Here is a 13,227-nt window from a genome sequence, read left to right on the forward strand (position 1 = left end):
CTGCCTTCAACATTCACTGCTCCACCACTGATATGCAATGGCAGCAATGTGTATCATCTACAGGATTCACTGCAGCAACTCACCAAGGATCCTTTGACAGCACCTTCCAAGCCTACAACCTCCATCATTTAGAAAAGCATGGGCTGCAGATGCATGAGAACGCTGCCACCTTCAAGTTCCCCTCCACAGTATACACCATCCACTATTCTGGACTTAGAGCTGTTTCTTCACTGCTGTTGTGTCAAAATCTTACAACTTCCTTCCGAACAGCATTGTGGATATTTCTACAACATATGGACTGCAGCAGCTCAAGATGGCTTGCCATTACTTTCTCATAAGCAATTAGGGATCACCAGTCAATTCTGATCTAGCCAGTGAGGCCCACATCCCATGAATTTATAATTTTTAAGAAGTCAGATTTATAAAGAGAAGCATGCAGCTTCAAAAAACTTCAAGGGAAGGCAAATATTTACACCATGTGTGATCCTGTGATTTTCATTTAATATTTCCATAACTCATGGGAATGACTTCATCACATCACATTTCAATTACAAGAACTATCTTTCCCTTTGTAAATCCACTTTTGGATGATACTCATGTAACTATCAACAGACATGCACATTTTAAAATGATATATATATCTGACTGGATTTCCAATATAATTGCACATTAAAACCTCAGTCACATAAGAAAATATATCCTGAAGCAATACTAATCCTTTGTTTCCAATATAGGCACTTGCTCCAATATGTTTCATCAATCTATTTAAATTAACATTGGACTACTGCAGTACTGTGAATAGGCATTTTGAAAATGTTTACAAAATACATTTACAAAATACATCTGATGGTGTTCATTTCCATCAAATATTTTTCATATTTCATAGAGATGACTTCATCACATCACATTTCAATTACAGTAACTATGTTCTTCCTTTGAAATACATTTGAAGAAAATATTTCAAACATGCGCTCAGTAATCTAATTAATAATCATACTGCTTCCAGCTGCATATGAGGCAAACAACAAAAGAACGAATGATGCATCATTAAACCTATTTATTTTAATCACTTTACACAATTAAAGAGTGAGTCTCATTAACAAGACTCCTTTTAAAAATCTTAGGCCATTATGATTAATGCTTAAGTGCTTTTGTTTAGCTCTGTCTATTTTAGTTCTTGATGGTAAACTTCTTGATGCTACTTATTTAAATTGGAATGCATGGTGTTATAATTCAGGTCAGAAATTCCAAAGTGTTCTATGAAGCCTGCCTGGATCACAAGTTTTGCACTTTGAATTTGGCTAGGGTGAGCAAGAGATATTTCACTTCGGGTATGATTCAAATGATCAACTGGGAGCTTTTAGCAAACAAAGTTTATTTAAGAATACAGTTAACATGTATGGAAAGAAAATTAGCAATACATTTTACTAATTACAAGCAAGATATAGTATTAACTGCAACAGCTAAACACCATGCCAATGAAACAAATCCCATAAACAAAACCTTTGCCACAGGTTTAACACAGCAAAGACTAAAATTTAGTCCTTTGGTTGTTTGCTGCAATTCTCTTAGACACACACAGGTAAGCTTGGAGTCAGAACAGCTTACCAAAACAGCAGGGAGACTCTGGTCAAGCCAATAACCAACACAGATTTTCCACTCTAAGAAGGCCAGGAACCTTGCTTTTAGCTAACAGCAGAATCTCCAAAACCAAGGAGAAAGAGAAACGCTTATTTTCAGCTTGATGTCCCTTCTAAACTAAAACTGAAAATTAATCCTTTGATTTTTTTCCTGAGGAGGAACCACCCAACTTTTACTTGTCAATCAATTTCTTCCTCATAGTGCAGGGTCATAAAAGATCCCAGAGTAAAAATAAACAAAACCCATTCAAGCAATTGAAGTAGCAATAAAAGGACTTCTAGCAGAGGACCTGGAAACAATGAGAAAACAAAAACTGAAAAGATCTGCTTACTACGGCAGAGAACATGATTTTTTTTAAAAAAATCTTAAAGGCACACTAATGTCACACATGATGTAAACAAAAGTATTATGAACACCCATAGAATACGATTATGCCTCCCTTTTGGAGCTAATTGAAGTTTGCTTGCAAATTTACTAAAAATCATCAGATCAACTCATTAATAGGCAGATGTTGTATTCCTGTGGACCTTTATAATTATTGTTTTCTATTTCATAATTGCTCCCAGCTTTTTGGGGGGAGAAGCAGTTTAGATGCACCTTTTGGAAGCTTCTGCATTACAATGAGATTGGGGCACAACCTTCAAGAAGTGGTTAATTTTCATAGTAGCATAGTACCTCACTAAATAGACTGTTTGATGCTGCACTTGTTGCTTTTGTCCTGTATTTTAATGCCACATTATAATTTAACAAAGCAGTTTGAGCTACAGCTATTCAGCCATTAAACATGTTTAGCTGTTGCCAAGCCCAGCTCTATTGTGGCCATTTTGATAAATAGACAGCTTATCTGAAATGTTTTTGTGAGCATCTGAATTAAACTTTTGTTGGATCTCAAAGTGCTGGCTGCTCAAGACAGATGGATGTTCAGTGCTTAGGTTATTTTTCATGTCAGACATTGGATTCATATGCTAATTCAAATGAATCTGACATCTGTTTTACTACTCATTTGTATTGAGGATTGGTTTTATGAACCATTGGGTCGAAAAAAATAAACACAACTGTAGATTCTCCATATCTTCCAGGCAACTCCCCCCACCCCCTGCCCACTTCACTCCACCCCATACCCCACCCCCATCGTTGGCTTCTTTTCTAGCATAGCTGATTTACAGTAATTCCCTTGTCCATACTGAATAACAAACATTAAGCAGAAAATAAAATGAAAAATGTGGTCTGTATATAATGTATGAGCAAAGTAAGCCAAATGTGGTCGGGTGAGAGCAGAAAAAGCAGCAGCGAACACGTTTTTGGAGTGTGTGGGATTTGGCACTCAAGTCTACCTCCCAATTTATACTGGCAAGTGTCCATATTCTTCTGTATTGGCCTAGGACTGCTTCCAAGGACTTCAGGTTGAATTGGCATTTGGGAGTCCATCTAATGCAGAATATAAAATGGAGATTGGAGACATCAATTTACTTATGAATCTGATATTTAGAAACTAAATGAGACCTAACAGGTAAGGTTGAAGTGTTCTATCTGATTCACTGCAGTCCTAAGGTTGGCAGTAGGGCTGATACTGGAAAGAACTGCGGGTGCAGGGAATATTGAGTTTTCCGCCTGGCCTCTGCTGGATAAACTGTTCTCAAAGAGTTCTTGCATCTGCTAAAGTGGATGGACTTTTGTTCTAATTCATCCTTTTCACCCATCCAGTCGCAAATATTCCTCCATCTCCACATCTTCCTTTATAATTGGCTTGATGAATTAAACCTTCTAGATGGCAAAATTGTGCAGTATTTACGTACAATGACAGTCCTAAAAACTGAGAACTATACTGAAATCTATCTAGGCAGCAGAAATATTGCTTTAGGAGGCCTATAGTCTGGTCTGTCAGGCCTCAAAAGCATGCATAGTACCAGCTATATCTCATTTCTGCATCTTTGACTGAGTTCCTAAGATATCAACCATGATCCAGTTCAATGAGAGAGCAGGCTCAAGAGGTCTGAATTGCCCACTCCTGCAGTCTGTAGTAATGGTCCTATAACATTAGCCAGGCTTGGAGAGAATAGCCATTGTTATCAAATAATCAGCCTCTGATGCTTGAGATGAAAAGGAGAAGAGATTGAGGATTGATGCAGGATAAGGGCATCATGCATGCTTGTTACCAGAAAACAAGGCACAGTACTGTACTTAGAGAAAATGCTGGAAAATCTCAGCAGGTCTGGCAGCATCAGAAAGGAGAGAAAAGAGCTGACTTTTCAAGTTCAGATGACCCTTTGACAAAGGATCATCCGGAATCAAAACGCCAGTTCTTTTCTCTCCTTACAGATGCTGCCAAACCTGCTGAGATTTTCCAGCATTTTCTCTTTTGATTTCAGATTTCAGCATCTGCAGTAATTTGCTTTTATACAGAACTGCACTCATTTTTGCATGTTCAGTGAGTGAAATCTCTTCCTATTCATGTAGACTGCTGCTCCTCTACAGGTAATGCAAGGCTGTAAGTGTGAAGTTGGTAATACTGGGCAAATTCTAAAATTTTAGAAATGCCCAAATTCTTTGTGATTCTAATTCATGCTGAGGTTTGAAGTCATTAGCTTTCAATGTAATGCCATCTAGCAAATTCACAACAGACAAGGATATTTCACCTTGTTTTGGGCTGTCCTTGGTGCTGCAACAGTTAAAAGAGAGTTCTGTGATAGACTCTCTTGTAAAGCATAGCCTCCTCATACACATCTCAGTAAACTACAGTTAAGAATTTCTTGCTCTAAATACTTGTGGAGTTAGAGCTCTTGTTAGCTGCCTTCCTTCTCTCATTCTGCAGTTACAAGTCTTTGGATTCTAACCTGTTTCTCTTTCTCCTCTTCCAGGCATAATAACAATGCAAGTACCAAAACCAGTGAAACCAATGAAAAGTATATTAGAACCCTCTGGTAAAAATCTTCTGCTCACATACCAAATTACTTTGTCAAACCCTCTGTTTCTGCAGTAAAATTCCCAGAAGTTTAAAAAGTAGCACCCTTGCAGTCCAAATAAACTAATCAGTGATTTACCTGAGAACAGTTGATGACCTCTTTAAATATTCTTGGCAATTCTTGCTCACACCCAAGATCTCTGTGACTGGTATAGAATTGACAAATAGAGTGCCAGAGCTGTAGAAAAGGGACTTTTGGATCCTAAAACAAGAGTAGGACCAAACTGGACCTGGGTTCAATTCCCAGCTCGGGTCACTGTGCGGAGTTTGCACTTTCTCCCTGTGTCTGGATAGGTTTCCTCCGGGTGCTCCGGTTTCCTCCCACAGTCCAAAGATGTGTGGGTTTGGTTGATTGGCCAAGCTAAATTGCCCCTTAGTGTCCTGGGACAGAGAGATTAGCGGGTAATTATGAGGGTTAGAGGAATTAGCAGGTAAAATATGTAGGAATACAGGGGTGGGGCCTGGATGGGATTGTTGTCGGTGCAGACTCGATGGGCCAAATGGCCTTTTCCTGCACTGTAGGGTTTCTATGGCTTTCTATTTCTATGGCTAACTAGCTTCTTTAAATAAACACCCACTGATCTTGGACAAATGAACTGGATGCCTAAATGAAAAAACAATTAAATGTGATGATGGATAAAATCTGTGCAAAACCAAGAACCAAATAAGACCACTTTTGAAGCTCCTAAGTTGAATGCAGACTTGCCACCTGACCCCATAATGTCTATGCTGATGCTTTCGATATCAAAACGTCTTATTTTTTGACTGAAGCTGACATTTAACTTTATATTATTGTTTATTTTTCATACTTGCAGAATCATTGGAGGGATTCAAAAAATTTGAAAAAATAGTCTTACAGGCCACGGTGTGCATGTTCCCTCCATAGTTGTAACTGTCCTTATTCTAGTTGATAAAAAAGGCTTTATGGGTTTCCACAACCCATATAAGATGGAGAGAATGCTACCTAGAGCCTGTAGGTGTGAGCATCCTTTTAAATTTCAGTGTCAAAGCTCTGGTCTCCACTTGCTTGAGACAGTTTGGAGCTGAGTTTGAACATTATACTTTCTGAACTGAAAAATAGATGCGACCAGAGAGCTAGCAACTCGCATCCCATAATGGTAGAAAATAACCACAATATAGAGACAGACATACTTCTTTATTGTTCCATATTGAAGTGCGGCAGTAGCTATTTTGAATATTTCTTCAACAGCTATTTTCTTCACATCCATCTATATATTCCGTGCCACCACTTTAAAATATCCTATACTTTTGTGCAGTTCTTTAAATCAGAAAATTCTTTTGAACCTCTAAAATAGACCTGAGTCGTTCATTCATGGCACTCTTCCAATAATATGCAACCATGTTCTCCATGATCATAACACAACAACTACTTTCTGAAATTTCTATTATGCATTCCACAGATTTATACCAATTAAGTGACTGATTAGATTCTTTACAAACCTTAAATAATCAATTGCCTGCTGTTTTGTTTGTAATTATTCTGAAAGAAGCTGCATTTCTGGACACTACCTGTTTAAAATCAGGCCTTCCCATGATTTCTTTGAACAATGATGACACAGTGATTAGCAGTGCTGCCTCACAGTGCCAGAGACCCAGGTTCAATTCCTGGCTTGGGTCACTGACTGTGTGGAGTTTGCATGTTCTCACCAAGCCTGTGTGGGTTTCCTCCCATAGTCTGAAAGACGTGTTTGTTAGGTTCACTGACCTGTATGGGCGCTGGAGTGGGGCAACTAGGGGAATTTCACAGTAACTTCATTGCATTGTTAATGTAAGCCTTACATTGTGACTAATAAATAAACTTCATATTTTTTTTTTCATTAATGGGGTGTAGGCATCACTGGCTGGGCCAGCATTTATTGTTTATCCTTGAGATCATTTAAGAGTCAACCATATTACTGTGGATCTGGAGTCACATGTAGAACAGACCAGATAAGGATGACAGATTTCCTTCTCTAAAGGACATCAGTGAACCATGTTTTTACAACAATCAACAATGGCTTCATTGTCATCATTAGACTTTTAATTCCAGCTTTCTATTGAATTCAAGTTTCACCATCTGCCATGGTGGGATTTGAACCCAGGTTCCTAAAGCATTACCTGAGTCTCTGGATTACTAGTTCAGTGACAAGAACACTATGCCATTGCCCCTTCTCCCCTTGTAAATTATGACAAAAGATTAAAACTTTCCCTTTTGAGAAAGGAATGAATTAATTATACTCGCAGTTACATGGGAAGGGAACAAAATCATATATATTAAATAGTCCAAAGTTATCTTATTGGAACCTGTTTCCTTAGTAATCCATTGATGGCAGTAGGAGTGTGATCCATCGAATGAACAAATTGATCCACTCCTGAGCAGCACAGGACTCTCTCATGTGGAAAACTTCCTGTTTGGACCTTTGCCAACCTACTTTTAATAAACACTCTTCCATATGGTACAAAGAATTATTTTGTTTTAATGGTGGTCAGAGAGAGTTTTTATGCCCAATGTGAATTATGTATGTTGGTATGACAGAGTACTTGCATGATGGTATTATAGATCTTTAAGGACATATTTCGAAAGACTAAATCTAAAAAAGTAAATAAAACTGGAACTTCTGATGGCCTCACAGTTTTGTGGTTAAACCATCATATTTTTCAAGAAGACAGTGGTACTTTTTCTGATATTGATGGTGTGGTTACAGCTAGGAGACAAATGAAGCTCCATCAAGCAAATTTGTCTTGTCAAATCTAAAGAGACTTTGGCCACCTAAAATAACATGGGTGGAAGAAGATTTCAGGCTGTTAATTCAATTACCAGAATCCCTTATTTTAGACCATGACTCAACACTGATGTGGACTCATGTGATGCACTGGTCCTCTTGGCTCCCAGTTGCAGATTTATGCTGGCCTCCCAAAACATGCTTTCCAGAGACATCATCAGAGAAGCAGGCAGAATTCCACCACAGAGAGTGTCTGACAGGCAAAGCCAACAGCAGCAAAGCAGCAAAGTAACTACTTACAATATGATGGAAGATAAACTAAGTCTCTTTCCTCCAACCTGTCCCATTTTCAAGGTTATCTGCAAAAGCCACCTTTGGTCAAATCAACTGTAAGAACTAAACAACTACTGCAAAATCTCTGCATTTTTAAGACCTTCACTTCAGCTAAACTAACAACTCAACTATGTATAATATCAGGCCTGCACTGAAATATAGACTGAGTTAATTTCCAACTTTGCAATTACTGTTTTATCATCAACTATGTCTAATCTTTGGGAGTGTAACAGTGTGGGTAAGTCGGATGGGTGAGACATCACGGGGGCAATCCTTCCAGCCCGCTGCGCTGCTTTTGTAACAGCGGGCTGGGAGACTCTAACAGAGGTCATTTCTCAAGCTCCATGCTGGGCGCCATGGCCCCCATGCATCTCCAGCAGCCAGATTTCTGGCAACATCAACTCCATACCAGAAATTGGCACAGAGCTGGATAATTTATTAAAATTAGAACTTCAATATCGTTAGCAGGCATGGGACTGAAGTCTCTGGTGGCCAACCCCGCTGGAATGAAGAGCAATCGAGTCGGACGCCAGGGGGTGCTCAAGATATTACCACCTTGACAGTGCCAGCCTGGGCTCTCTGACAGTGCCCAAGGGGCAAAGTGCCAATGTCCAAGGAACACCTTGGCACTACCCATCATATATCAGGTAATGTCAAGGGGGCAGGGCCTAATGAGGATGGGGTCTGATGAGGGCAGGGCCTCTGGGGATGATCTGTGAGGGGTGGGGGTGCTATGCCACTCTGCACTTTGGGCTGAGTGATTGAGGGATGAAGGCCAGTGATTAAGGCTGGTTATCAGGGTTGAGGGGAGACAGCCTGCCGGGGGAGTCGGAGCTGTAGGGGTCATCAGGGCTGCTGGTGTTGGGGGGGGTGGAAGAGGGGGGTGGAGGAGATCGGGGGCGGGGTGGCGGGGGTGAGGGGGGTTGGGTGATTTTGAGCCTGGCTCAAGCATGTTTTGGGGGGGCCAGCGATCAGGCCATGGGATGATCGCACAGCCAACTTTGCTGGAGTCGCGGGGCTGGCCAGCAGTCGAGCTGACCAGCAACTGGGATGCTAGCAGACAGAGGTCATTGTGTATGCACTGATCTCAACACTGACAGATTGGCGCATGCACGGTGGGCCGCTCAGTGCTATGTTGCCAGCTTCTCCAGTGGGAATAGCCCCTCCCACTGATTTTTGAACTGATTCACGACAATGCACAGAGTGTAGGAGATAGATTTTGAAACTCCTGCTGAAAAAAACAGTGCGAGTTACTCCACTTTTTAAGCAAATTCGACACTTAGATTTTTTTGGGAGAATCACCCCCCATATTCTTCTTAATACCTAGGGCAGACAAGTGTGTGAGAAATAAAATAACCTTCATTTTTAAACCAGAATCTTACTGCTTGGTTATTTAAGTTTGACTCAGTCACATTGAGGATAAGAAAATACATGCATCAAGATACAAATATAGTCGATCACAGGCTATAAATAGTTAACACCTTCAAAATTATCCTTGAAAAAATGTTGTGAAAAGAAAGGCATCAAACAGTCTCATTTGGTGCAGATGCTGAATAAAGCTTTGTATTGCCCAACAATGTGTCAATGACAAATATTTCCTTTTGCTAATCTTCTCGACTTTTTGACCTGCCTCTTAGCCAGGTCACACTGAATCATGATACTTTAAGAGGTTAGATCCCATAGATCAGACCTGATGCCTTGCATTATATCCTGTGCATGTTCTGCCATACTTTTAATTGACTTTCTGTTGTTATTTGTACCTTCTAGTCATTGCAAACATGTGCTTCAAATACATGGCTGTTACAAATTTGTACTTAAGTTTGTTATTGTTGCAGCATTGCTCACAATATTGCTCTCTGCTGTAAAATGGAGAAATATTGAGTCCTTTTACTTCGCTATGTGTTTGTATTTCTGCCTGTTTTCTTTTCATTCTTGCCTGTTGTTACTGTCATTATTTCATTCAAAATCCCAAAAAATGAAAAAAGAAAGGCTTAAAGCATTTTAAAATTCCACAGGGATAAATGGCAGAAGACATGTGCGTACCTATAATGGTCACACAATCTACCAAAACATTAAAAGATAACTAACAGCATTCCAAGGATGTCAAAGAACCCTGTTGACTGTGCTGTAATTTTTATGACTGCTCCTGTTTTGTATTCTCCCAATTTAGCTTTTTGAAATTGTTATCAATTCTTTTCTCCAATATGTCATTAAAAGATAAACAGGACAAGGGTCTTTAAAGTAAATAAAATTTAGTTGTCTTGCTTTAAACATGGAAACATACAAAATAGTAGGGAATATTCAATTAAACATTGCAACGAATTGGATCCAACCTATCAGGTTTCACTTTTTTTGCAGCGACTCTTATTTTTACCCCATTTACAAAGAAAGTAAACATCTTCTAATAATTTCAATGACCTTGCAATTAGTCTCGTAAAGTCTCAGTGGCTGGTCTGACATTTACAACGAAGAAACTCGCCACTACTCCATGGCCTTGAATAGTTGCACAAGTATGTGCTTCTTTTGGGGTATGCAAATAAACTAAATCAACAAACTGAGACAAAAAATAAAAAACGAAATTAAAATGATAGAGTGTACATTATTTGAACACGTCCCTCAAGAAAAATCTTTTGTTTTTTTGTTTCAATTCCATGTGAACCAACAAGGGTCGTTTGAAACAAGACACTGCGATGTTTAATTAATCTCTGTGGGGTTGAACTGGTCTCGCGTTTGATCTAAAAATCTGAAAGGACTTGAGCAAAGTTAAAAGTACAATATGTTGCACAGCGCCACACTGCAAAACATACAAAAAATGCAGAACCCAGACAACCAACTCAGCAACAACGAACATGTCCAAGTGAAGCAGTGTTTCATGCTTTTAAGATTTGCCTATTAGTCGTTTTGCTCCCTTTATTTATTTAGGATATATTTTACTTTGGGTAATTGTGCGGAGCTGTCCTTTCTTCTTTCCCAAGAGCTCGCTATCCAGGGATGTGCTTCCACCATTTCTCATTTTTTAAAAATCTGTCATTAGTAAAAAGAACGAGAGCAGAAAAAGACCAATTGTGAATTAAAGCTAATTTCCTTTCTGCAAAAATGTTCACCGCAGCGCCCCCCCCACCAAGAAAGTTTGCTGTTGGCGCCGTCGGTTTTTAAGAGCATGAAGTCAGTAAAGCCGAGGTTAGTGATTACATTCTGAAACAGCTCGTTAAAGCCAGGTCCCTTTCTTTCTAGCCTGGTGCCAAACAGTGCACAGGAACACAAATCGGGATAGCGTTGCCTTGTTGATGTCATATAGCGCAGAAGTATGAATCTCTTATGTACTTAACCCAGATAGATCAGCACAATGCATCTGCCTTTAAAAAAAGCAATGACTACATTTAATAAAAATATCAGCGGGTCTGTTTTTCAAGGTTTTGAGGTTTTGAAAAATGCATTGTCATAATGTGTTTTCGTATCTACGTTCATAAATACACATATCATAATCCAGACGTTCCAGTGCAAAATACCCCTCGACGTTCCGATCATTTCACTTCAAATTAACACCTCAGCACTATGTCACTGAAAAATGATTTAAAACGACTGGCGAATTGTCATTAAGTACGGATGTGCTGAGCTACTTTAACAAAATCCTTCCCTGTGCTATAGCGAACCCAGACTTGCATTTGTAATCCATCTAAGTTGAAATGTGAATCGTCCTCTCCTTACACGCGGTGCGATTTTAACTCCTAAACTGCCGTAAAGCAGTACTTGTCTCGCTAGTTCATGTGGAGAGACATCACCCCAGGTCTCCTCAGGGCGAACTCAATCAGAGTGCGAGTGATGTAGTTCAGGGTATTGGCTCTAAACTTGTTCACCGGTGTTTTGAATGACAACAAACTCATTCCAAATTCATGGTCCCTCGGCATCTTGGAAGCTGTACATACCTTTGGTATACAGCATCAGCTCTCCTGGACTTTGGAACGTTTGTCTATTAAGACAATAATAAAAAGAAACACAAGTACAGGCATTACAGCTGGCTGTTCCACCTGTAACTCCAGGATGCCATTCTCGATGCAAGTTGAAACTACAAGGAAATAACCTTGACTAGACAATATTGTGGAAGGGCTGGCTGATATTGACTGAAAGTAGATCTAATGTTATCTGAAGACAACATGATTTCTTCTTTAGAATGTTTAATTTAATTTTCAAAATAGCTGAAGTGAAATATTGCAAAAGATTCATGTCCATTTAATACTCACTATGTTATTATCCAGATGACAGAGCGGTTATTTATACAGTGTTTTATTACTGAGACATCATTATGCATTATATAGTCACAGTATTTTATTCAGATATTTTCAATCTTACCCTATCAGTCTCCTGCTCGGTGCTCGTTTCCCTGGGTTTTGTCTGGCAATCTGCCTGTTTCTCAGCTGGGAAATACTTGCCGTTAGCCGCGTTCTTAAAGAATCTGAAGCCAACAAGCTAGTCCGAACAGGTGAACGCTTGCTGTCGCGAGTGGAAGTTGCATCTGAAACAGATCTGCCGCCAGCGTCGGAATTAAAACCACGGAGTCTTTCGGACGAAACGGCGTAACTGTGCTGTGCCAGGGTACGGCTACCAGCCTGGGCTGTCCCATGATGTATCCGGCTGCTCTCCCGGGATGATGCCGCGCTAATGCGGGATATAATGGGGCGACTTATCTTGGCTGAGGCAGGGTTGACTCTCCGGGATTCGACGCGGGAATCACTTGGCCGGTTAGATGCAGCTCTACTGAGCCCGGCTAAATTCTGTCCATTTATCTGGGTAAGACCAGTGCTCTTTTCTCGGGAGCCGAGAGCTCGGTCATTGCCAGGTAACACCTGACGATCTGTACGGGATAACACAGAAGCGCCGTCATCGGCTGGCGCCCGAATTGATGCGGGATTTCTGTCGTGGCTCCTCCGGCCGCCCAGTGTGGTACTGCGGGCTGCCAATCTCGTCCTGTTCACTGTCAGGTTGGAGACCGCACGTCCAGTTCTGAGACCTGAAATGTGTGCAGACCTCCCGCTAAAACCCCGCTGAGACTCACTCAGTTCAACAAAGCTCCCCAAAATGACCAGGACGGGGAAACAAATCCGTAAGCGGCTGCACTGCATCTTTCACACGGGGTGATTTCACTTTCTTAGTTATCAGCAGATTTTCAGTTCAATCCTGTTATAAGATCCCAAGAAGTTCTTGCGTGAAACACACACTCAAAAACTTTTCGAAAAACTCCAATGAAAACGGCTCCCTTCCTTGCTCTCTTGAATAGAAAAAGCACTCCCCGGATGGCTCCACATCCACCTTTAGAGGTTTGCAGGCTCCAGTAGATTCTGGTGCATGTGTGGATGACTGTCAGACTCCCAATCGGTAACTGTGGTTAAAAAAAATAATCGGCCTCTGCCTTAAGAGTTTTTAAAGGAACTCTGGCTTTCCTTTCAAATTCCTTCTGAAACATGCATTACGTATAGGGGACGCTCTCGCCCACTCTCAATGAACCGTGACGTAAGGACAAAAGCTAATTTAGCTTCGGGAGGAAAATGGATTTTCAGGCTATGCTTGTAA

General features: G+C 40.4%; 1 protein-coding gene across 1 annotated transcript in view; it reads right to left on the reverse strand.

Moving 5' to 3' along the window:
- LOC145352441 (latent-transforming growth factor beta-binding protein 2-like) overlaps nucleotides 1-12,904 on the reverse strand; it is a 440,928-nt gene extending 428,024 nt beyond the window's left edge. The window contains exon 1 of the mRNA XM_080202303.1: nucleotides 12,010-12,904. Within this exon, the coding sequence (XP_080058429.1) occupies nucleotides 12,010-12,779 (770 nt within the window). The 5' untranslated portion in view covers nucleotides 12,780-12,904. The remainder of the gene's footprint in view (nucleotides 1-12,009) is intronic.
- Between the last annotated feature and the right edge of the window lie 323 nt (nucleotides 12,905-13,227).

The sequence above is a fragment of the Carcharhinus amblyrhynchos genome, chromosome 14, assembly GCF_965287045.1.
Source record: "Carcharhinus amblyrhynchos chromosome 14, sCarAmb.v2.hapA, whole genome shotgun sequence".
NCBI classification, from domain to species: Eukaryota; Metazoa; Chordata; class Chondrichthyes; order Carcharhiniformes; family Carcharhinidae; genus Carcharhinus; species Carcharhinus amblyrhynchos.